Source organism: Schistocerca piceifrons, chromosome 1 (assembly GCF_021461385.2).
Source record: "Schistocerca piceifrons isolate TAMUIC-IGC-003096 chromosome 1, iqSchPice1.1, whole genome shotgun sequence".
In the NCBI taxonomy this organism is placed as follows: Eukaryota; Metazoa; Arthropoda; class Insecta; order Orthoptera; family Acrididae; genus Schistocerca; species Schistocerca piceifrons.
Window position 1 is genome coordinate 753,080,474 of NC_060138.1, and position 27,363 is coordinate 753,107,836.

The following is a 27,363-nucleotide window of genomic DNA, read 5'->3' on the forward strand; positions in this document are numbered from 1 at the left end:
TTGGTAATGAGGATCACCCTGTGGCTAAACATGCCTTGGTGCACGGCCAGCACATCTTGGCACAGTGTTACACCGTCCGGGTTATCTGGATACTTCCCACTAACACCAACCTGTCAGAACTCCGGAGATGGGAACTTGCCCTTCAGCATATCCTTTCTTCTCGCTATCCGCCAGGCCTCAATCTCCGCTAATTTCTAATTTCAATTTGCCGCCGCTCATACCCCACCTGTCTTTCAACTTCATCTTTGCCTCTGTACATCCGCCCCGACTGACATCTCTGCCCAAACTCTTTGCCTTTACAAATGTCTGCTTGTGTCTGTGTATGTGTGGATGGATATGTGTGTGTGTGCGAGTGTATACCTGTCCTTTTTTCCCCCTAAGGTAAGTCTTTCCGCTCCCGGGATTGGAATGACTCCTTACCCTCTCCCTTAAAACCCATATCCTTTTGTCTTTCCTTCTCCTTCCCTCTTTCCTGACGAGGCAACCATTGGTTGCGAAAGCTAGAATTTTGTGTGTATGTTTGTGTTTGTTTGTGTGTCTATCGACCTGCCAGCGCTTTTGTTTGGTAAGTTTCATCATCTTTCTTTTTATATATATATATATATATATATATATATAATGGAAGGAAACATTCCACGTGGGAAAAATTATATATAAAAACAAAGATGAGGTGACTTACCGAACAAAAGCACTGGCAGGTCGATAGACACACAAACAAACACAAACATACACACAAAATTCAAGCTTTCGCAACAAACTGTTGCCTCATCAGAAAAGAGGGAAGGAGAGGGGAAGACGAAAGGAAGTGGGTTTTAAGGGAGAGGGTAAGGAGTCATTCCAATCCCGGGAGCGGAAAGACTTACCTTAGGGGGAAAAAAGGACAGGTATACACTCGCACACACGCACATATCCATCCACACATACAGACACAAGCAGACATATGTCCTTTTTTCCCCCTAAGGTAAGTCTTTCCGCTCCCGGGATTGGAATGACTCCTTACCCTCTCCCTTAAAACCCACTTCCTTTCGTCTTCCCCTCTCCTTCCCTCTTTCCTGATGAGGCAACAGTTTGTTGCGAAAGCTTGAATTTTGTGTGTATGTTTGTGTTTGTTTGTGTGTCTATCGACCTGCCAGCGCTTTTGTTCGGTAAGTCACCTCATCTTTGTTTTTATATATATATATATATATATATATAAATTTAGAAGTCTGGCTTCTTGCACCTACTCGACTAATGCTATGACGAACGCGAAACTTGGTATGTAGTAACCTAACAACACAAGGTTCTCAAATATAAAGTTTCATTTGTGTATCACTTTCCAGTACTGAATAAATTAAGCGCAAAACTGAAGATTTTGTAAAAATGTCAAAATGTGGCATTTTCGTTCTGATTTTGCTAAAAAAAACTATGTTCTATAAAACATTTCAAGCTGTATAATTGGAATGAAAGTTGGGTGCGAAAATCAGATTCAAAAACAATGTAAACTTCGGATACGCATACCTAGCAGAGTGAACGCATGATGAAAATGAAATTTTGAGTGCAATAGACTGGTAGCGTAAAATTTTTATTCCCCTACTATTTTCCAATAATCTACAAATTAGTCAAAAAGATGTCGATTTTTATGAAAAGATGAAAGCAAGATATATTTGATACTTCTTTTTTGGCATGTTATTTCTTGACCAAAGGCATTTGGAATCAGTTATGGGAAACAGGTTTTGTACAAGTAGACCGAATGTGATCCGTATTTGTACTACTAAGGATAAAAGAATGTAACTGTCTATGTTACGTGTCAATAATTTAAATATATCGTACATAGATTAATATATGGATTTTGTTATACTGGCACAATGTACTCGGCCTAATTACATTTGTCACAGTACAGATATTGCGCCATCTCAATTACCAAGACCATTCATTTGCCGGCAAACTGCTATATATGCAGATGTGAGGCATTGTTTGGATAATCTTACACTTGCTGCATCTATTTCACATCCTTCTTTTCGATCCTAGCTTTGGACCGTCACTGGCGAAGTTAAAAACAGATTGGTAATTTTTTTTTTATGATTTTTGCTTCCTTTTTTCAAGTAATTCATTCAGAAGTGTCAATACATTTTCTCAGATTTAGTTCCCAATGATTAGTAGTGCTTCTCTATATGATAAGTCTAAAAGCAGGGTACAACACATAATGGAACGTTGCAAGTTTTGCATTGATATCTAGTTTCCTGGCACACCTTCTGTTTCATGCAAACCACGCATCTGCACATTAGTGTACTTTTCTCCAAATGTTCACTCACAATAACAGCTGGAAAATTTCTCCCTGTGAATTGCAGAGGATTCTCGTCATTGTAGTACCTGCCCCTACCAGCTTTTTTCCATTCTGTAGCAATTTTTCTAAAATCTCCCTTACAAGAGAAAGGTGAAACTCTGCGAGTGCCATTTTTCGCCCTGTTACTAACTGGTGGAGAGCATGAGCATTTAGAATGCACAGATCGAGAATGTGAAAAAAAATTCTTGTACCATTTCACAGTCTTACGCACTGATTCCACTGAGTTCAGTAACAAGTCACAACGGTCAACCGCATCCATACTCAAATTGTAACCTACAGTACATTGCAGTTTCTTTATTTTTTCACCCGTATTTGTCAGTCTTCTCTATTTCAACCATTTGTGTTGTGTGATTCGTGATCAACACGGACACCATTCTCTTATCGCACCATTTGATAGCAAGGATCTTGTCAGTGGACTTGAACTCTGTTTATTCTGATTTTAATTTCTCCTGCAGTTTTGGCATGTTGCATCTATTCTTAAGAACAGCGGCACATGCACCTGGTCCATGGTTGTGAAGCCAGAGGAACAGGTCCGGGCTGGAATACCAATTATTGACATATAGAATACAACCCTGTTCCAAATACAGTCCCATAAGAGTTGCCACTATATCACCACTTTTCCCTTAATTATGGAACCCAATTTTTGTTGTTGCACCTATATATACAATAAAATCCAAAATATACCCAATCTGACAGTCACACAGTACAAATGTCATTATTCCAAATCTACTTTTTGATTGTTTGGAATAAATTGCTTAAAAGATAATTGTCCTTTGAACAGCAGGAGACTTTCAGCTATACAAAGCTTGTTGGTTGGGTGTTTGAGGTTAAAGGGACCAAACAGCAAGGTCATCAGTCCCTTGTTTCAAATAGACTCCATTCTGCTAACGGGACATCTCAGAAAAGTCAGAACAATAAAACGGAAAAAGGGGAAACGTAAAAGGGCAGTCACGTTGTCATTAGTAAAAATGAATGAGGGAAGTTGGCAAGAGAATGAACCCAACACTATGCTGAAGCAGCATAGGCAAGACCACCTGTGACTTAAAAGGTACAACTGCTATAATGCAGAAAGTACGTATGGGAATAGAAAAACTAACCAAGCCTTAAAAAGAAGGGGTAAAAACAGAGTAAAAGGGGAAGAAAAGAGGATTCCGGTCAGGGAGGTGAATCGGGAATCTCTGAACACTGCCTACAGTGGGAGACACCCAAACACTCACCGCCCTGCCCCAACACCAGAGGGAGATTAAAAACTTTAAAACTTAGAATAAAAACCACTCTCCCGGAGGAAACCTAGAACCAGAGAGACCATCCGGGAATCGTCAGCCAACATCAAAGGTAAAGTGTGGGGGAGTCCGTACTTAGCACGCAGAGCCAAAAGAAGGGGGCATTCAACCAAAATGTGGGCCACTGACTGGAAGGCTCCACAACCACATAGCGGGGGTGGCTCATCACGCAAAAGGAAACCATGGGTCAGCCTGGTATGGCCAATGCGGAGACGACACAGTGTGGTCGAGTCCTTGCGGGAGAGGCGAAAGGAAGAACGCCATGGGCCTGGATTCACCATAATTGCACGAAGTTTATTAGACAGTGGAGTAGTCTCCCAAGAATTGGCCCATGACTGTGCAAAGTGGGATTTGATGCTGCAGGAGGGGTTACAGAAAACGAGGGGTAAGTAACTGCTCCCCCAGCCAAACGATCAGCGAGCTCATTACCCGGGATACCCACATGGCCCGGGACCCATAGGAAGTCAATGGAACAAGCAGCACGGTGAAGATCGGCGAGATGGTCATGGATGGCAGAGACCAAGGGATGGCGCGAAAAACACCGGTCAATAGCAAGAAGGCCACTCATCGAGTCCGTACATAACAAAACGCGGTTGTGTTGGGATTGTTTAATAAAGGTAAGGGCCCGTGAAATTGCCATCAATTCCGCAGTAAACACCCCACATGAGGGTGGCAGCAGATGATTTTCCGTTCCAACAAAGGACGTGAAGGCATACCCAACATGATCAGCAGATTTAGAGCCATCAGTGTAAAAAACAACAGCATCCCGAAACTCCCATAAAATTTGGCGGAAAAAGGAACGGAACACCACCGGGGGGATGGAATCTTTCGGACCGCGGCGGAGATCCATTCGAATTCGAGGCCGAGGATCTAACCAAGGAGGGGTGGAGGGGAGGGAGCGAGGAAGACAGGACAAAGAAGGAAGCTGAAAATCACGGTTAAGAGACGCAAGTCGCAGCCCAACCAGTAAACCCGCCCGAGGGCGGGAGTCGGGCGGGCGACGTCCATGGTCTGGGAATAGGATAGAATAGGAAGGATGAGTGGGAGAAGAACGGATAGTAAGGGCATAAGACACCAGAAGCTGGGACCGCCGAACAGAAAGGGGGGGGGGGGGGGATCCCAGCTTCAACCAGGAGACTATCAACAGGGCTAGTAGGGAAGGCACCGGTGGCCAAACGGATACCACGATGGTGGACTGGATCCAGCACGTGCAGTGTGGAAGGAGCAGCTGAACCATAAACTTGACAACCATAGTCCAAACGTGACAGAACTAGAGCACGATAAAGACGGAGGAGGAGGGAACGGTTCGCACCCCAAGAGGAGTGGGCAAGGAAGCGAAGGACATTGAGTTTACGGAAACATCCTACCTTGAGGAGTCTGATATGGGGTAGCCAAGTGAGCTTGTTGTCGAAAAGAAGACCCAGGAAACGAAACTGTGGAACCACAGGCAATCTTTGTGCAGCGAGATAGAGCTCTGGATCAGGGTGGACCGTAGTACGGCGACAGAAGTGTACCACCCGCAATTTTAAAGGAGAGAATTGAAACCCGTGTGAGAGGGTCCATGCAGAGGCACGCCGTATAGCCACCTGGAGCTGCCGTTCTGCAGATGGCATCGAGGAGGAACTAACCCAAATGCAGAAATCATCCACATACAGGGCAGGGGTGACCAAGGGACCGACAGAGGCCACAAGTCCATCGATAGCAATGAGGAAAAGAAGGACACTCAAGACAGAACCCTGTGGGATGCCCGTCTCCTGGGTCCGTGGAGAACTAAAAGCAGTACCAACTCGAACTCTGAATGACCGATGGATCAGGAACTGGCGGATAAAAATCGGGAGTGGGCCCCGAAGACCCCACTGATGAAGGGTTAGTAAGATGTGATGGCGCCAGGCCGTGTCATAGGCCTTGCGAAGGTCAAAAAATACTGCAACCAAATGGCGGCGCTGGGAAAAAGCCTGCCGAACTGCGGATTCCAAGCGAAGTAAATGATCGATTGGAGATCGTCCCTCTCGAAAGCCACACTGGTAAGGGGACAATAGATCCCGAGATTCGAGGACCCAAGTGAGCCGACGGGCTACCAGCCGTTCAAGTAACTTACAAACAACATTGGTCAAACTAATTGGCCGATAGCTGTCAACAGATAGGGGGTTCTGACCAGGCTTAAGGACAGGAACCACAATGCTATCCCTCCACTGAGAAGGGAAGTCACCCTGGAGCCAGATACGGTTAAACACCCGAAGAAGATGGTGCCGTTGTGGAGCACTGAGATGTTGAAGCAGCTGGTTATGAATGGAATCTGCGCCAGGGGCCGTATCATGAGAAGAAGATAGAGCAGAAAGAAATTCCCATTCAGTGAAAGGTTCGTTGTAAGATTCTGACTCACAAGTGGTGAAACATAAGGTGACAGCTTCAGCCTGCTGTTTTTGATGAAGGAAAGCAGCTGGATAGGAGGCTGACGCTGATGCCACTGCAAAATGGGTCGCAAGATGTTCTGCGAGAACTAATGGGTCCGTACAAATGCCATCTGGGAGGTGAAGGCCTGGGAGGGTGGACTGCCGATGGCAACCTTGGAGAGAGCGAAGTGTAGCCCATACCCGTGACAGAGGGACAGTGGAACCAAGGGAAGAAACGTATCGTTCCCAACATATCTGCTTGCTCTGTTTGATTAAATAACGGGCTTTAGCGCGAAGGCGCTTAAAGGTAGAAAGGCTGGCTACGGATGGGTGCCTCTTAAAGTGTTGCAAAGCTCGACGGCGATCACGGATGGCGATGGCAATGGCCGTACTCCACCACGGGACTTGCCGACGACGAAATTGTCCAGATGAGCGCGGGACAGCAAGGTTAGCAGCGCGAACAATCGCGTCAGACACGTCACGTAGGACGTCATCAATACAACCCGACAAAGAGGGAGAAAACTCGACCTGTGCAGTGTATAGAGGCCAATCGGCGCGGTGGAAAGACCAACGAGGTAACCTGTCCATCGGGGAGCGGGAAGGGAGCATGATAATCAACGGGAAATGGTCACTATCACAAAGGTCGTCGTGTGGCGACCAGTGTAATGAAGGGAGGAGAGAAGGAGAAGAAAGAGAAAGATCAATGGCAGAAAAGGTACCATGACCAGCACTGAAATGAGTAGGGGAGCCATCATTAAGAAGGCACAGGTCGTGGTCTGCAATAAATTGGTCTATAAGAAGACCTCGTCTAGATGGAAAGGCACTGCCCCACAAAGGATGATGAGCATTAAAATCCCCAAGGAGGAGGAAGGGAGGAGGAAGTTGCTGAAGAAGGGTGGTTAAGGCAGCAGGTGTAAGAGTCCTGTCAGGAGGGAGATAAAGATTGCAAACTGTGACTGCAGAGTCTAAGTGGACCCAAACAGCAACCGCTTCCAATGTAGTTTGGAGAGGAATCCACGTGCTAGCAATGTCTGTACGGACCAACGTACAAACGCCACCAGAAGCCCGCAAGGGTCCGACCCGATTTCGACAGAAAACACGGAACCCACGGAGGGTCGGTGAGTGAGCATCAGTAAAATGAGATTCCTGGAGAACCACACAAGCTGCTAAGTAGGACGAAAGAAGGGATTTCAATTCCGGAAGGTGACGATAGTAGCCATTACAATTCCACTGGAGAACCACAGAACGATGGTTTAAATGAGGGCTGAACACGCTAAATCCAGTCATACCGCCGGGTCCCCACCCGTCACCGACAAGGAGGGGGCGACATCCATAAACGACAGGTCAGAATCCGGTTGTGAAGTCGGGGAAGGGACCTCCGGTGACACCAGAGGCTCTTTGTCCCGGGACTTATGTTTCTTCTTCTTTTCAGGCTGAGATCGAGGAGGGCTGTGTGGCATAAAGGAGCCAGCTGCAGCAAGATCAGGAACAGAAAGAGACCGGGCGACCTGGGGGCCGAGAGACCGCGGCTCTCGCGGTCGCCGCGCTGCAGCAGACCTTTGACCTGGAAGGTGCCGGGAAGGGGCATCCCGGGAGAGGCGCCCTTGACCGGTAGACGCCGAAGGAGTGGGACACTTCTCCGGCTGGGGAGGGGGAGCAGCGCCCAGAGGAGAAGGTGTGGAAGCCGCAGGGGAGGGGGGAAGGAGAGGGGTCCGGGATGGGGGTGAGGAAGGGATGAAGATGTAACCAAGGCGTAACTAGATGTCATCGACACAGGGTGCAATCGTGCATATTTCTTACGGGCCTCTGTGTAGCTTAAACGATCAAGGGACTTATACTCCTATATCTTTTTTTCTTTCTTATAGACTGGGCAATCTGCTGAACGTGGAGAATGATCTGCTGAACGTGGAGAATGACTACCATGACAATTTACACATACAGGAGGGGGAACACAGGGACTCCCCTCATGGAGTGGACGTCCACAGTCACCACAGAGAGGGTCCTGGGAACAGCGAGAAGACATGTGGCCAAAACGCAAGCACTTAAAACACCGCATAGGAGGTGGGATGTACGGCTTCACATCACAGCGACAGACCATAATCTTAACTTTCTCAGGAAGAGTATCCCCTTCAAAGGCCAGGATAAAGGCACCAGTATCAATACGATTATCTTTAGGACCCTTCTGAACACGCCGAACAAAGTGAACACCCCGCCGTCCGAGATTGTCCCGAAGTTCCTCATCAGTTTGAAGGATGAGGTCCCTGTGAAAAATCACACCTTGTACCATATTTAGAGACTGGTGAGGGGTAATGGACATGGGAATTGTGCCAAGATGGGTACAGGCACGAAGGGCCGCAGATTGGGCAGCCGAAGCAGTTTTTATCAGCAACGAACCCGACCGCATCTTGCTCAGGGAGTCCACTTCGCCGAACTTGTCTTCAATGTGTTCCACAAAGAATAATGGTTTGACACTGGTGAAAGTATCTCCATCAGTCCTGGTGCAAACTAGATAACGGGGGAAAGGTTTTGCCCCTAGACGACGGGCCTGACCCTCCTCCCAGGGGGTAGCCATGGAAGGGAAGGCCGAAGGGGCAAGAGAAGCAGCACTTGAGGAATCAGTACCACGCAGAGAGACGGCCACAGAAGAGCGGCCAGAGTTTTGGACCCGTATGCGTTTCATCTGCATAGCATCCGCCCTGATACCACCCACTCCAATCAGGGGCTCTCCTCACGGGCGCCACCCAGCCACAGCAAGGGCCGTCTGGCACGGCGGCCATTGCCGGGAGTTCCGATGCTCCAGGATGACGAGCAACCACTCCAAGGCATGCATGAGGAGGTCACAGCTCAGGTATCAGAAGTGTGATCCCTGTGTGTTCAGGGAGCTCAACCAAAAGGGTACATAGCGACCCCACCACATGGGCTGGCTACCGTGCTGGCTATGCACCCTAGCATCAGACAACGACGTAAAAGAAAAGGTGGAATGTACTAGGGGGGCGCACGTCGGAGACACTAGGTAAGGTGCTCTTCCCCAAATGGCTCACACTACGGAAGAGAAATTTTGGAATGGAGGTCAAACCCCAGAGGGGGACCAAGAAATGCCAAAAGGAGGAGATGATTACGCAACAAAGCCGGAGTGTAAAACCAACAGAACCAGGAGGATAGCGGGGGCCAACATAAGCAAGGACACCAATAGAGGGAGAGGAGAGGGCGAGGGGAAAGGGGCATGGAGGGGAAAGGAGGGGAAGGGAAAGGAAATGCAGCCCGGGAGAGAAAGAAGGCTGCAATGGCTCGGGGACCCGTGCTCGCCACGCAAGTATCCACAAAAGAGTTGTGGACCCCCTGGGGGGTACAAAGCTTGTGATGTGGATGAAACAAATTACAAAATGTCTTACGAACTTTGTCAACAATCGTCCTAATTTTAAACACTGTCTTCTCCCGTACTCACAGAGTAATCACTGAAGTGTAGCATTCTCAGAAATATACAAAAACAGTCTTGGGACATTAATTTCGCTGAAAACTGCCATGTTGAAAAGTGTATCATTTGACCAATAATCAATTTTAGCTTCTTAACTTGCACCATTAGAGGGCAAATGTCAACAACACAATACATTTCCTCAAATCCAGTTTCTCTCTGCTTTGACAGTTGAGAATTCACAGATTCTGTAGTATTTTCTCTGGTGTAAACATAAAATTGATTTACTTCATCTGCAATACATTGTAACAGTTCTTCAGACATAAAAATAAAAAAAAATTAAAGAATTCTTGGGTCAGTATGTAGTTGACAGTTGTGTCCTGAAATTGAGTCATCAAAGTAATAGTTTAATGGCTGGAAATCAGTCCCTTTCCAATAAAAAGTGTCACTTAAGAGCGCTCTTTTCTAAACTGTTTCACTATCACTTTTTGATTCCTCGGATTCAGAGGAACTGCTGACTGTGATTCTTGATCTCCCCTCTGATGTAAAGGGCTGAGGACTACAGCTTTGAGATTCTGTTGAAGACTCATCACTGCTAGCAACGTTAGATAATTCACACTCACTATCGCTCCTAATGACAGTATCTAGGGTTTCTTTATCTGTGCAGCCAAGGCAACATGACATTTCTCCTGTAGAAAACAGTTAAACTGACAGAAACATGGGAAGCAAAGCTGAATTCTGCAAAGAGCGAACACAGCAACAAACATATATGCACTCTCAAACTATACAGTCAGACCACTGAACAGCTAGCTATTGGAAGAGCACGGCAGAAAGACAGCTCTGTGTATTTACACGTCTGTCGCACTCAGGTAGCTGTGACTCGGCATGCCTAAACATGTCCCTAGTGGTGAAAAGGCCGTTGGCACAGTACATGTCAACACGTCCTTAGCGCTGTAGGGAAAACCCAGGGGCCACGCTTAAACATGTTGGGCACGCCAGGGGAACGGCGAGGCATGACAAGTTAACATGTCCCCAGAAGTCAAAGGGTTAACAAGTTAACATGTGGTTAATACTTCACTTCCAATGTGCAACTGATGGGGAACAGACGGAGGCCATAACAAAGCTGTAGTATAGCGGGATTTATTGTTGGAGACTGAGCAGTACAATTAATCAATGCACCCCAGTTTTTCATTCTTAAATTCAGGAAAAAATATACGCACATTACACACACACACACACACACACACACACACACACACACGTATGCTCAACAAAAATGAAGGCTATTTGCCAAACAGCAGTGTGAATGCTGTACTCACACAGGAATAACAAACTTTAAGGAGTAATTAGTCCAAACAGTTTTTAAAAAGTACAACATGGTCTACGTATCAACATATTTACAACGATACTTACTGTGAAGAAGACATGTTAAGTTGCAGACAGGCACAATTAAAAGAATCTTGCATAAAGCTTTTGGCCACAGCCTTCTCTTCATCAGCAAACGTGAAACACACACCCAGTGCTGTTTTTCTGGGGAAACGCTGGGGGATGCGTACCCCTAAACTTTTTCGCCGACAAAGTAATTTTTTTACTATGTTGGTTGGTCCTCCACTGATGTTGTTCCAGCCCATAGACTGTGCGGCTGGTCCTGGCGGAGGTTCACGTCCTCCCTCGGGCATGGGTGGGTGCGTTTGTCCTTAGGATAATTTAGGTTAAGTAGTGTGTAAGCTTAGGGACTGATGACCTTAGCAGTTAAGTCTCGTAAGATTTCACACACATTTGAACATTTGACTATGTACGCTATTGGTTCATGAAAGGCAGACATCTTGCTCCTGATAGCAAGAGTAAAGTAAGAAGGCGTGAAGCCTACAGCAGCCATGAACTAAAGTCAGTTTGGAAATGGTTGTAATGCTATTAATGTAAGTTACACAATAGTTTTATAATTAAATAAATTTTCAGCTGTATTAAAAACTGGGTCAGTTGAAGCACGGGATACCACCTGCCATCTATGCCATTTCGGGAGCCAAACAAGGTTACAAAAGATTTTTGTAGTGCAGTTTCTATTGTTTATGATAATATGTATGGATGGTTTTTGTTGTATTGTGTCTTTTAGTGGTGTTTTATAGGTTAAAATATGTGTTCGGTAATATTTCCTTGTATTGTTTTGTATGTCAGAGGGTTTATTGGACTCACCTGTTTCACTTGAGGTGTATTATAGGTCAATTGGAGCGTACAATACCATTTTCTTTTATTGTTCAGGGGTTGATGGGAATCACATGCTTCATTTGAGGTGATATAAACTGAAGTGTTCGATACCACATTCTCTTGTATGTTTGGATGTTTCTCATTATCGCCTGCTTCATTTGAGCTCTGAAGTCAACTGAAGAGTCCTATACCATGTTTTTGTAGTTCGACATGTTGATGATGTCATGGGCAAATGCAGACGGGTGGTATCTCATGCTTCAGTTATAAGTAATTTTGGCTGCATTATATCCAATGTCGGAGTACCCTCAAACTTCTTTTTAGAAGAAAAGCACTGTGCACACCATTCATACACACAAGCAAGCACTCCTCATGCACACGACTGTCAACTCTGGCATCTCAGGCTGGAATGCATCTATCATGTGGGATGCAAGCAGAAATCTGGAGGGGGTGGAGAAGGGACAGTAGTGTATGAATGGGGGAAAGAGATGAACACTATCTGGTGGAGGGTGCAGGGACTAGAATGCCAACAGGTGCAGTGTCAGTAGGTTATGGGGCAGACAGGTGGGGAAAAGAGCAGCGGAAAGAGAGAGGAGGGGAAAGATGGGCGAGTGCATTGATGGAGGGTGCAACACGAGAATGGGGAGGAGATGATACGATAGAGGGGTTGGAAACTGTTGGGTGGAGGGTGTGGGGACAGTATGTTACTGTAGGTTGAGGCCGGGATAATTACAGGAGCTGAGAGTGTGTTGTAAGGATAACTCCCATCTGCACAGTTCAGAAAAGCTGGTGGTGAGGGGGAGCATCCAGATAGCTTGGGTAGTGAAATCAAGCATGTTAAGTTCAGCTGGATGTTGTGCCACAGGGTGATCTACTTTGATCTTAGCCACAATTTGGTGGTGGCTGTTCATCCTGGTGGATAGCAGGTTGGTAGCCATACCTACACAAAAGACTGTGGAATGATTGCAGCAGAACTGGTAAATGACACAGCTGATCCCATAGCTCCTGATGACGTAAGATAAACCTGTAACTGGACAGGAACAGGAAGTGCTGGGTAGCTGGATTGGGCAGGTCTTGCACCTGGGCCTTCCACAGGAATTTGATCCTTGTGTCAATGGGTTGGGGATGTTGTGGAGGTTGGGTGGACGACAGAGCACCACTTTAGGAGGGGTTGGAAGTATCTCAGGTAGGATGACCTTGATTCAGGGCATGATGATAGGTAATCAAAGCTGTGGCAAAGAATTTGGTTCAGCTGTGACAAAGGTGACTCTCCTTTGTGGCTGGTTCTTGATGGTGGTGGTGGTGGTGGTGGTGGTGGTGGGAGGATTTGGGGGGGGGGGGGGGGGGGTTGATGGGAAATGGCATGTGAGATCTTTTAGATGACTAGGTCTGGGGGATAGTGTGTCTGTGAAGGCCTTGGTGAGACCTTCAGCATACTGAACAAAGGAGTTCTTGTCACTGCAGATATGCCATCCCCAGGTGGCCATGCTGTATAGGAAGGATTCTTTGGTGTGAAAGTGATGACAGCTGTCAAAATGCAGGTACTGTTGGTGATTGGGGGTTTAATGTGGGCAGGGGTATGGATGGAGTCATTAAAGAAGAGGAGCTCAACATTTAAGAATGTGGCACGCTGGTTTGAGGAGGATCATGAGAAGCAGATGGGAGAGAAGGTGTTTAGGTTGTGAAGGAACAAAGACAGGGTGTCTTTGCCCTGAGTCCAGACCATGAAGATATCATCAATGAACCTGAACTAGACAAGGGGGTTTGGCATTTTGGGAGACTATGAAGGTCATCTCTAGAGAGACCATAATAGGTTGGTGTAGGAGGGTGCCTTGTGGGTGCCCATGACTGTGCCACAAATTTGTCTGTACACCTTCCATTCAAAGGAGGATTATTTGTGGGTCAGGATAAAGTTAGTAAGGTGTATTAGGAATGAGGTAGTGGGTTTGGTGTCATAAGGATGTTGGGAAAGGTAGTGTTCAATAACAGTCCGACCATGGGCATGGGGAATGTTGGTGTATTGGGAGGTGGCGTCAACAGTGCCAAGTAGGGATCCAGGAGGTAAAGGGGTGGGGACGGTGGAGAGCCATTGGTGTCTTTGACATGGGAGGCTGGATTATGGACAAAGTGGACTACCCTGTGGCACAACACACAGCTGAATATACAGGGTGTTACAAAAAGGTACGGCCAAACTTTCAGAAAACATTCCTCACACACAAGTAAAGAAAAGATGTTATGTGGACATGTGTCCGGAAACACTTAATTTCCATGTTAGAGCTCATTTTAGTTTCGTCAGTATGTACTGTACTTCCTCGATTCACCGCCAGTTGTCCCAATTGAAGGTAGGTAATGTTGACTTCAGTGCTTGTGTTGACATGCGACTCATTGCTCTACAGTACTAGCATCAAGCATATCAGTACGTAGCAACAGGTTAGTGTTCATCACGAACATGGTTCTGTAGTCAGTGCAATGTTTACAAATGTGGAGTTGGCAGATGCCCATTTGATGTATGGATTAGCACAGGGCAATAGCCGTGGCGCGGTACGTTTGTATCGAGACAAATTTCCAGAACGAAGGTGTCCCGACAGGAAGACGTTTGAAGCAACTGATCGGCGTCTTAGGGAGCACGGAACATTCCAGCCTATGACTCGCGACTGGGGAAGACCTAGAACGACGAGGACACCTGCAATGGACGAGGCAATTCTTCCTGCAGTTGACGATAACCCTAATGTCAGCGTCAGAGAAGTTGCTGCTGTACAAGGTAACGTCGACCATGTCACTGTATGGAGAGTGCTACGGGAGAACCAGTTGTTTCCGTACCATGTACAACGTGTGCAGGCACTATCAGCAGCTGATTGGCCTCCACGGGTACACTTCTGCGAATGGTTCATCCAACAATGTGTCAATCCTCATTTCAGTGCAAATGTTCTCTTTATGGATGAGGCTTCATTCCAACGTCATCAAATTGTAAATTTTCACAATCAACATGTGTGGGCCGACGAGAATCCGGACGCAATTGTGCAATCACGTCATCAACACAGATTTTCTGTGAACGTTTGGGCAGGCATTGTTGGTGATGTCTTGATTGGGCCCCATGTTCTTCCACCTACGCTCAATGGAGCACATTATCATGATTTCATACGGGATACTCAACCTGTGCTGCTAGAACATGTGCCTTTACAAGTACGACACAACATGTGGTTCATGCACGATGGAGCTCCTGCACATTTCAGTCAAAGTGTTCCTACGCTTCTCAACAACAGATTCGGTGACTGATGGATTGGTAGAGGCGTACCAATTCCATGGCCTCCACGCTCTCCTGACCTCAACCCCCCTGACTTTCATTTATGGGGGCATTTGAAAGCTCTTGTCTACGCAACCCCAGTACCAAATGTAGAGACTCTTCGTGCTCGTATTGTGGACGGCTGTGATACAATACGCCATTCTCCAGGGCTGCATCAGCGCATCAGGGATTCCATGCAACGGAGGGTGGATGCATGTATCCTCGCTAACGGAGGACATTTTGAACATTTCCTATAACAAAGTGTTTGAAGTCACGTTGGAACATTCTGTTGCTGTGTGTTTGCATTCCATGATTAATGTGATTTGAAGAGAAGTAATAAAATGAGCTCTAACATGGAAAGTAAGCATGTCCGGACACGTGTCCACATAACATATTTTCTTTCTTTGTATGTGAGGAATGTTTCCTGAAAGTTTGGCTGTACCTTTTTGTAACACCTTGTAATACACTATTTCAATGGCTGCTTCACTGCCTGAGCCATCTGGGTCTTCTCCTTCACTTTGCAAATAGTATTTATTCTTACAACACATTCTCGATTCCCATAACCATCCCGGCCTCAATCTACAATCGCTTACTGAGCCCTCACCCTCCACACAATATTCCCCCACCCCCTGTCTATCCAATCATCTCCTCCCCATTTTTGTCTCCCATCCTGTTTGACACCCTCTGCCAATGCACTTGCCCATCTTTCCTCACTCCTCTCCTTTTTCACTCCTTTTTCCTCACCTACCTGCCCCACTACCTCCTGACACTGTGCCTGATTGCATTGTAGTCCCTGCATATTTGCCAGACAGCGTTCATCTCTCTCCCCACCTGTACACTGCTATCCCTCCCCTTCCCTGTCCCCTGCTTGCATCTCACATTATAGTTGCATTCTGGCCTGAGATGCTGGAGTTGGCAGGCGTGTGAATGAGGTGTGCTTGCTTGTGTGTATGACTGGTGCATGTTTCTCTTTTGCTGAGGAAGGCTGTGGCTGAAATCCTTATGTAAGTGTCTTAATTGTGCAAGTCTGCAACTTAACGTGTCTTCTTTACGATAAGTAGCAATCTATCTTTTTGCTACATTGTTCATACTCATACCTGGAGTTTCCATTGTTTAACATATTATTTGTGTTACAATAACTTTCAATTTACCATTTGTTCAATATGAAGTATGTCACTGATACCCAGTATTCACCTTAGACATCTAATTAGCATATGCTGCTAGCACTTTTTCAAAATAATGTTTAGACACTGATAAAACAAAACAGTGTAGCAAATTTATGCCAGAATAAACTAACATTATAATTTTTTAATGTTGCCTGAAATTTGCCACACTAAATCATCTGTAGCATGTGTAATTTCATTTTTTATTTGACAGTGCAAATAGAGTAACACACACTGAGAACATCAGAACAATGAAAGTAAAAATTTCACTAATGCACTGCTTGGATTGAATTAGATAATTTATTTGCTGTAGATTGAAGCAAACATTACTTCTTAACAACAGTGACACACAACTCAGGTATCCTACACAACAGAGGACCATCATCCTATTTTTGTAAAAGGGTTCATTCACAATCTACCGTGTTTGTTGGTCGGTGTTATGGTATCAACACAGATACATACACTTTACAACAACTAAACCAACAATTATTCCATTTAACAGTAAACTGTGTGTCAACCTACTGAAGGTTATAGCTTTGAAATACCTCTGACAACACTGCCTTTCTTATGACAAAAACTTACAAGTAAAAGCACACGTACTCTGTATGATTACCTAAACCATTAGTCACATTATCAAATGAAATTCAACTATACAAGATTCACAACATGTGCCAATTATCCATGTTGCACTTATGTGCTGTGTAATTTAACAGTGCACAAAGATGCCAACTTTACACTAAAAAAGAGAAAGGGAGAGAAAAAGAATCTATACTGAGGAACCAAATAATAAAATTCATACCCCAAATAGAAGAATTCCCTTCCATGGTATTCTCTTTCCAGTGAATAAATGTGGAAACCTTATTGGAAGTATTACTGCTTCTTTTAGAGACTCTTTGGCTCCTTCAAGACCAGCTACATCTGACCATTTAACACAAGGTTTCTCTACCACAATTGCACCTTCCAATTTGCTCTGTAATTTCTTCTTCTCAGGATCATCTGAATCACTATCACTGTCACTTTTCTTTTCGTCATTTCTGAAACAAAAATGAAATTTGATAAAAATTTCCTAAAATATTTTTCCATAAAAACACAATTATATAAACAAAATAAAATCATGCGAACAGCAAAACTTCTTGACAAATATACAGCATTTACCACCTCTGGACTTGATCCTGGAATCCTATTTTTTTGTGAGCAGTGCTCTAACAATCCGTCCTCGTAGCTTCACTCCTGCCAGTACTTTTCCTATTTTCATAGCTTCACAGACTCACTCTCATGTAACATGCTAGACTAACACTTCCTGTTGAGAAATGGCTTAGCCAAACTCCGGAAGATGGTTTTCAGAATGAATCTTTCACTCTGCAGCAGAATGTGTCCTTTTGATAATTCCTTGCAGATTAAAACTGTGGACCAAATGGGAGTCAAACCATCTGCCACGAAGATCCACAACTTTGTGGCAGAGTGACATTCATTTTCCAAACAATCTCATAGGATGTTGCTAAGCCTTTTTTCCAATGTTCTTTCTTTCTTTCTGGAGTGCTGGTACAGCAAGGTAAGCAGAAGATTTTCTTTGAATTTTGGAAACTAGGGAAAGTACTAGTAAAAGTGAAGCAGTGAGGGCATGTTGTAAGTTGTGCCTGGATAGCTCAAACCAGAAAAAAAAGAAGTTCTGAGTTATTTAAATCTTAAAATATTTTAATTACATCAGTAGCCAACCAGCACTGTCAAAGGGTATATAAGTTCTCATATTATTGTTTTCTGTTAGCATATGGAGACTGTAGAAACAACATACACGTTTCATAATTAGACATTGTTCTTTGTTATTGAAGTAGTCATTACATGCACTTGTATGGTCAGGATACTGAAATTTGGGCTTTTGTTTTGTAGTGAAGAAAAAATGTTTCATTCTCAGTGACAACGCTCTTTAAATCTCGTTTATGTTAAATTCGTACTGGTCCAGAACATACCAAGGGCTTTTATTTGAACAAGTCTTCGTGGGCCACACAAAACAAACTTTAGAAAATTTCTGGGAACAATAATCTTACAGTATTACAGCTGACATCATTTTGCAAAATACCCTGGTCATACAGTTTACATAAATGAGTTGATCAATGTACACTTATTGTCAGAAATGACAGTGGAGCAAAGGCTGTGGAAAATGGCTGTATTGCACATCTTTCAGCACTGCAAACATGACGAAACTACATACCTATTGCATTTTCATACACTCCTTACAGATGTAGCAAACATTTGTGTATGTGATTTAATGTGACTGGTTCTGGAGTGAACAAATTCAGTAAGAAACCACTGTTACAAACCCTTTCATGTCAGGTAGCTCTGCTGTCATTTTATCCCACTGGGATAAAACTAACTCGACATTTGGATAGATAGCCAATGTTCACAGTGCAAACCAACCCCCATAATATTTGCTAAAAAGATAGTTTTTGTTATTTGTAGTGAACATAACACAAGAACACACACAAATGCCAGTTACAGGAATCAGTGTGGATAAACAAGTAATACAAGCTGCTGAGCTAGTTGAGAGTGCAGGTTACTTACTCAACAAAAGTTTGCAATTGCAGACATGAAACCAGCCCTCATTTTATTATTATGAACTGTTCTGATACACTTGTACATTCAGCTGTTGTCTGCTATTTACTATTAAGTTATATGTTAAAAGATACTTATCACTGAACCACACATTAAACATATATTTCTGCTTCATTCACAGACATGACACTGACATGATACACACAATGTACAATTTTACTTCTCAATTTCTACAAAAGCAGTATGCAGAGGAACTGTAGTTAAGTCTATCATTCCTCACAGGAAAAAAGTTCAGGATATTGTGCAGGCAAATTTACATGAGACAATGCGTGTTTCTTGTGGCATGTCCACACCAACTTTTTCTATCTGTGAAACATGTGCATTGAAACTGTACACACATTTGACATCCTTCTTAAAATAACCTGATGTGTGAAGCATAGTCACATAATATTCCTTGTTAGGTCACACAGTGTTTTATAAACAATGACTTTTTTGGATACTGTGCAGTCCCTAACACCCTATCAACAAGATAAATGAACCAACATGATCATCATATTACATAATCTCACCAACTCATGCCAATTTATATTTGTGTGATGGAAATATTTACAAATACAACTTGATGTTTCTGTAGTCACAGGTTAACATGGCATGGGACATGAGAATTGGAAAATTTTCAACTGATGATTGTATCATGTCTTTGCTTGACAAATATAGTGTTGACAGAAGTACACTGTTAGAAAAAAAATAAATAAAAAAATCAGTACATCTGAAAAGATGACGTCAACTTTGATCTGACGACAGCATACGACGCTTGTACTGTACTGTACTGCCACCTGTAGTGATAATGGTTTCAACAACATCCACCAACAGATAGTGTAGTGGCATAGCTACCAGAGCACCATCTGTGTCTACACTTTAGTAAGGAATGCTCACAGCCAGGAGGCTCAGTGTGAAGCAAACATGTGAAGCAAGCAGGCAACCACACTATGGAGATGCACTCTTGCTTCCTACAGCCACCTGAGCAAGTCTGAAAGGGGTCGAATTGTGGCCTTCCGAGTGGTGGGTTGGTTCTTTCAGGTAACTGCCACCCAAGTCAGACATGGTGTGTCGGTTGTGCAATGATTCTAGGTTCAGTAGTCACGTGAACATTGTCACACCCATAGACGAGGTTCTAGATGTCAACACAGCATAATCACCCACCAGGATCGTCGTACTGTAAGGGCAGTAGTGGCAGATCATACAGTTACTCCAGCACAGATGGGAGGGGTCGTGAAACTAGACATGTCAACATGAACTGTTACAAACTGGTTATTAGCAGCTGGACTACGCGCACACACGCCTCTAGCCTATCGTCCACTCATGTCCCAGCACCAAAGAGCATGGTTTGACTGATGCCACAGGGGATCTATTGGAACGTGGGATGGCATGTCGTGGTCTTCACTGACGAAAGCCGATTCTGCCTGCACGCAAGTGGTGGTTGTTTGCGTGTACGACATAGACCTTATGAGCACTGTCTCAGAGAGAGCATTCGTCCAAGACACACCGGCCCCACAACAGATCTCATGGTCTGGAGTGCAACAAGTTACGATTCTCGTTGACCCCTGGTGTTTCTGGAGAGGATGTTAACCAGTGCTCAGTATGTGCAGAACATTGTTTCATCCATTCTTTTGTCATTCTCGTAACAGGAAAGTGACGTTTTATTCCAACAGGATAATGCTTGCTCACACACTGTCCATGAAACTCACTGAGCTCTGCAAGGCGTGTAGCAACTTCCCTGGCCAGCACAAAATCTGGACTTCTATCCAATTAAGCACATATGGGATTCGATGGGAAGAGAACTGATTTGTATGACTCGTCAGGCAACACCTCTCACAAAGCTTCTTGAAGAGGTCAAACAGGATGGCATAGTGTATCCAGACAATATTCATCATGTGTACTATTGACTGTATGCCAGAGTCAGTGCCTGCGTTGCTGCACTATGTACTAGTATGCGTATTTCAGCATGGGTCGATACCTGGTACCTCAGAACCACTTGTGCTATTGATCTGTAAATGCAATCATTTCAAGGACTCCATATGCACTGTTGCAACAATAAATCTTGAACGAACAGGAAACCTTTAAAAGAGTGTACAATTTTTTTTCCAGTGGTGTACATTCAATGTACTGTACTTGCATGAGAACGAGTCATTTCATGAAGTGGTAACTATGCTGACACATTCTTTTATACTTTTAGAGAAATTTATTTTTGGCGCTTCCTGTAGTTCTCAGACAATTTTAATGATGTTATCACATATCTCATCAACCAACACACCTAATGGCCAAGGTTTGTTCTAGTACCTGTGACATTGTGCTACCCAAAAGAAGCAGAAGCAGAAGAAGAGGAAGAAGAAGAAGAAGAAGAACAAGAAGACAGGGAAACAGGCAAATTATGGGACAAAGAAGCTACTCGGTGTCACCAAATCTTGAAAGGGCTTAGAATGGAAAAATGTATCCATACTGCCTAACAATGTTAAGTTCTATATGAAAGGTATTCATCATCTTTATGTAACTCCCTGACGCAACTTAGAAGAATCATTCAGTACTGACAGGGTGCAATGTCATCCTATCTGCCAATGACGTCATTCTAATGAATGGCTCAATAGAGCCGGTAGGCAGAGTTTTAGATTAGACAGAAATGAGTTTCATAATGTATCACGAAGAACATGTTGCCATTTTCTTTGTTGAATTGTCAGTGAGAATATATTCAGGTATCTGACATTGTAGAAATTTTACTAGTGTTTAGCATCTGAGTATATGGCCCGTAACCTTGGCAAAGTGGACGATACTCTCATGAGCATGCACTTGTAAATCCACAGGTAGGAAACCCATCCAGTTAATTAAATAAATACTAACTAAACAAACACATAAATAAATACTAACATCAAAACTCGAAGACATTATAAAAATGAAGAACAGTGGTTATCTGCCCCCTCCCTCAAAACAATCCCAATCCAAAGACAGGTGTTTGCCAATTGGTATAGTCTACTGTCAGCACTTATCACAGATGGAAAAACAACAGGAACCACTGACTGCAGCTCTGGCTGGGCTGAAAGTCAAGAACAGTTCCCCAGAGCAGTGGACCGAGGAGATGTTTGACATCTGAAGTGATGAAACAAAGCATGGCAAAAACAGTGCTGCTGGCACTCCCCAAACTCTATGCTACTCTATTAGTGATGGATGCCAGACAGCAGGCTATTGGTATGGTCATCAACAATGGGTAGACAATACAAGGGAGCCACTTGCGTATTTTTATCGGGAGTTATTGCCATTGCAACGAAGATGGTGTATCTATGATCAAGAGCTCTTGGCTATTAATGATGTAATCAAATATTTCAGACTGCAGATCAAAGCAAGCAAGTTTGTCACACACATTGATCATAAAGTGTTCAAGAGGGACAGCACCGCCTTATTAGCCAATTCAGCACTGACATTCATCACATTTCGGGCATTAACAACTTGTGGCAGACTGTCTTGAGTAGCTGCCATATCTCAGCCCATGGAAATTAGAGTAGCCAAAGCTCAACAAGATGCTCCCAATTACGCACCCTGCAGCATGATGATGATGATGTGGTCCTGAGGTTACAACTAGTTGACATCCCTGGGGAAGACATTCAACTACACTGTGAAGTGGCACATGGACAATCTCGCTTCTTTGTATCAGCAGAGTTCCGGAGACAAGTATTCGACATCTGCACAATCTCCATCATCCCGGAGTTCAAGCTATGTTCAGGCTGTAGTCCAGGCATTTTGTGCCATCACGAATGGAAAGGGACTGTTGTGAGTGGACACGAACATGCTAATGAAACCAGCTCTATAAGATCTCCTGCCACGTTCAAATATCGACAGTAGATTTTCCAGTCGCATCCTCATGTTTAGCCCACGTTCACCTCAACGTGATGGGAATGACTACGATAGACAGGTATACATTGGCTGGAGGTAGTTCCAACTGATAACACTTTGGCAGAAACCCTAGCTTCTGCATTTATATCAACATGGCCACTGAGGTTCGGCTGCCCATTGCTCAAGAACTACCAAAATGGGCCGACAGCCTGAACTGGACTTGTTTGCCCAGCTGGCAAAGTTCTGTGGCTACGTACACCATAGAAAAACAAGTTACCACTGAGCCAGCAATGGCATGATTGAAAGATGGCACTGAATACTGACGGTAGTGTTCATTTGCCAGGGAAGTTCGTGAATGTCTGCACTTCCAATAGTTTTGCTTGCCTATGAACCACCCATAAATTTGACAGACTCATCTGCAGTGAAGTTTTTTTACCATTAGACAGTGCCTACGAAGAGAGTTTGCTGCTCCAACCCTCTTACAAATGCAATATGGTATCAATGAGAGTCACCGAGCGGGGTGGCGCAGTGGTTAGCACACTGGACTCCCTTTCAGAAGGATGACGGTTCAAACCCTTGTCTGGTCGGCTGATTTAGATTTTCCATGATTTCCCTAAATCGCTTCAGGCTAATTCTGGTATGGTTCCTTTGAAAGGGCATGGCAGACTTCCTTTCCCATCCTTCCCTAATCCAATGTGACCGATCACCTCACCGTTTGGTCCCCTCCCCCAAATCAATCAACCAACCAACCAACCAGAGATGCTGCATCATATGCAGGAGCCTATCAACTGTACCAAACCTTCCAAGCCCTCGAAGCACGGTTCTCCATCAACTTTTGTGCATAACTATGTTGAGGACCAATGTAAGGCTATGGACAGACTCAGTCACGCTGCTGCTCCAACCTCCATTTACTGGACGATGTCGCATTCTATGCAGAAGCACATAGATTCTGAACATAGTAGTGAAGCTCATTTATGCCTTCTAAGAGGCATCACCTACCATGTTGCCCAATGTCAAGCAGATTCAATACCCCAAATCCCGTCACCGCCATCACAACCGGTTGACAGAGAACCAACGGAGCACACAACCTGGTCCAGATGACGTGCACATTCTGGTCTGCTACAAAGACTGATGCTCCACTTCAACGAATGGGGCTGATTTAGCAACTGCTATATACGTCAATCATCATCGTTGCGCACATGAACACTGTTCGCACCATCTAGCGACGTTGTTGCAGTGAAGTAGTATAGTGTTTGTGAAGTTCTGTCATACGTTTGCAAGTGAACCATGGCTGAGTTCTGTGTTTGCCACCAGGGGCACTGTGTTGTCCTATGTTTTATACATTTCTGTTTACTCTTTGGAGTGCTAATTTTGAAACGTCCAATGTATTTTCAGAATACATAACTAACCATTATTTTAAGTATGGGAGCTTCAGGTACAACTATCCCATCATCTCCAACCAAATGTTGCAGATTTAGTTCCGCAGTTTTTACCACTAAGCACAGCACAGATCAGGCTTTCACAAGGTGATGCTCCTAAGGTTTGTACTGATCAGAAATATGGAATGTTATGAAATTTTGTTTTCCCCAGAAGTCTAAACTTTACAAGTTTTTAATACAATGCATTTTATTTCTAAATATCACTATAGTAACTTACAATCACTTTCATGACAGTCTGTACAAACCAGTTCCTTCAACACCAAGCAAGTTACAGTTTTGCTTGCTGTTAATTTGAGCGATGGTAAGCATTTGGAATAGAGGTTACTTTACTCTTCTTACTAATCGAAAACAAGAGATGGAGCACACTGGTCACTTTGTCAGCATACAAGGCCAAAGTAGGTAGTAGTCCAAAAATTATTTCAGTTTTGTGGTTGGAAAACTTACTATTCACTAATAACTTTTCCTTGCCACATGACTGTAACTACTAACAAGGGAACCTCCCCATCGCACCCCCCTCAGAATTAGTTATAAGTTGGCACAGTGGATAGGCCTTGAAAAACTGAACACAGATCAATCGAGAAAAGAGGAAGAAGTTGTGTGGAACTATGAAAAAATAAGCAAAATATACAAACTGAGTAGTCCATGAGCAAGATATGCAACATCAAGGTGAGTGTTAACCCCAGAGTGCCGTGGTCCCGTGGTTAGCGTGTGCAGCTGCGAAACGAGAGGTCGTTGGTTCAAGTCTCCCTCGAGTGAAAATTTTAATTTTTTATTTTCAGACAATTATCAAAGTTCAAGCACTCACACATAATCAACTTCGCTCTCCAAAATTCCAGGACATGTTCAGATTTGCTTGGACATATGCAGTATTTGACGGTCTACACACGGAAAAATTTGAAAACGTTAAAAACATGTTTTGACAGAGCACAGGCAAAACTATGCGACTGTGAAACTGTTGCATTCATTTGTTGCAGTTTATGTGACAAACTCTTATGTTTTCACACTTTTTTGGGACTGATTATCACATCCACAAGAAAACCTAAATCGGGCAAGGTAGAAGAATCTTTTTACCCATTCACCAAGTGTACAGATTAGGTGGGTCAACAACATATTCCTGTCATGTGACGCACATGCTGTCACCAGTGTCGTATAGACTATATCAGACGTGTTTTCCTGTGGAGGAATCGGTTGCAATCAAATGTTTTCGGTTTCCATTGGAGAGGCACGTCCTTTCAGTTACTAATCACACGGTTTTGCGGTGCGGTCACAAAGCACGGAAACTAAACTTATTACAGTGAACAGAGACGTCAATGAACAAACGGACAGATCATAACTTTGCAAAAATAAAGAAAGTAAACTTTTCACTCGAGGAATGACTTGAACCAAGGACCGCTTGTTCCGCAGTTACTCACGCTAACCACGGGACCACGCCGCTCCTGAGCTCACACTCTCCTAGATGTTGCCTATCTTGCACATGGACTACTCAGTTTGTGTATTTTGCTTAGTTTTTTCATAGTTCCACACAACTTCTTCCTGTTTTTTTGATTGATCTGTGTTCAGTTTTTCAAGGCCTATCCACTGTACCAACTTATAACTAAATCTGAGGGGGGTGCGATGGGGAGGTTCCCTTGTAATAAGCAATCACAGTGGACAGTTTTAATGTTTTGAGTAATGTTGCTAATGTAGGATAATTATTTGAAGCTCAGATGTGCATAGCATCAATTTGTGCTTAAACTCTGTGGAAGTAAAATAATTTTCAATAGGTATCCCCACTCGTACAATTGTAGTTGGTGGCGACTTAATCTGCCCTCGATATATTGGTGAAAAGTTTATGGTACGGATAAACTTTTGTCCAACGCTGTACTAAATGCTTTCTCCAAAAATTATTTTGAGCAATTTTTTCAGGAACCCATACAAAGTGTAAATGGTCGTGAAAATGTATTTTAAGCTCTTAGCAATAAACAATACTGAGCAAATAGAGACAATACGAGAGTGTCATAGCAGCACAACTGAATACTGTAACATTCAAATCAAAAATAAACACAGAATATAACTATTTAAAACAGCAGATAAAAACTTTCCCAAGAGACAGTCTCTATTTCCTCCAAGATGCATGCATAGCCCAGGTATGTGTTCAATTTCAAGAAATATTGTTGATGGTAATTGGTAGTTTCATACCAAGTAAATTAATGAAAGACAGAAAAGACCCTTCATCGTACACAAAACAAATCGGGATACTGTTGTGGAAGCAACAAATAAATCATGCTGCATTTAAAACAATGCAAAATCTCCAAGATTTGTGACATTTCATAGAAGCTCACTACAATGAAACTCTGGCTCCAAAATTGGCAGAAAATCCGAAGAGACTCTGGTAATATGTAAAGTATACCAGAGACAAGACAGAATTAATATCTTCACTGTGTGATAGCAAATATTACTGATGGCAGTGCCACTACAGAGGAGTTACTGAACATAGTTTTCCGAAATTCATTCAGCAAAGAAGATGTAGTAAATAATCCAGAATTTGAATCAAGAACAGCTGCCATTGTGTGTAACTAACAAAGAGATACCCTCAGTGTAGCAATGCAACTTAAGTCGCTATATAAAGCCTAGTCTTTCAGTCCAGATTGAAAGCCTAGTTTTTCAGTCCAGATTGTATACCAATTAGGTTTCTTTTGGAGTATGCTGATATGAAATAGGTCCATTTTTAACAATTATATACAACCACGCACTGTACGAAAGAGCCATGCCTAAAAACTGGAAAGTTGCACAGGTCACACCCATCTATACTAATAATAAATCTGTAAAGCTATTGCGTTTGTCTGTCTGAACATGCAAATCTCTGAAGTAACTAGACAAATTATCATGGGGTTTTCGCAGGTAAACTGAGTAGAGCTTGGGTCACTGTATAGGCCTTATTTCATCAAAAACAGATCATGGAAAATAGGTGCCATAACCGAAAATTTTATCCATACTAATATTATAAATGCAAAAGCAACTGTCTGTTACTTTTTATAAATAGCCTGCTGACTTGATTTCAATGAAATCTAGTATGGAAATAGCTTGAACCCTGAGGAAGAACACAGGTTACTTAAAGTGTGTAGTTCAAGGTACATATTAATTTGAAGAATATGATGTGATTAAGGTAAAAATACTTAGTCTTTGAAAAAAAACTACTTAGTCTTTCACTTTTGATCTTTATTATATTTGTTAAAATGCTTTTATTGGCCGATATGCGCTATGTGACACGATTCAAAGTAATAATCATAATGCTTCTACAATCTTCAATGTATTTGATATACAGTTTTCGAACATCGTGAAGTACCTCAAAGAAAATGATCTATTGACACACAGCCTGCAGAAAATACAGTTCTTGTGATACACAACTAGCTGTATTTACACACAACAGAATGAATACCATTTACAGCAGATC

General features: G+C 43.5%; 1 protein-coding gene across 2 annotated transcripts in view; it reads right to left on the reverse strand.

The window, feature by feature from the left end:
• Positions 1 to 27,363, reverse strand: part of LOC124712045 (vacuolar protein sorting-associated protein 4) — a 182,201-nt gene that overhangs the window by 85,526 nt on the left and 69,312 nt on the right. For both annotated transcript variants that reach the window (XM_047242346.1, XM_047242337.1), the window contains exon 5: positions 16,859 to 17,093. In XM_047242346.1, coding sequence (XP_047098302.1) covers positions 16,859 to 17,093 — 235 coding nt within the window. The remainder of the gene's footprint in view (positions 1 to 16,858; positions 17,094 to 27,363) is intronic.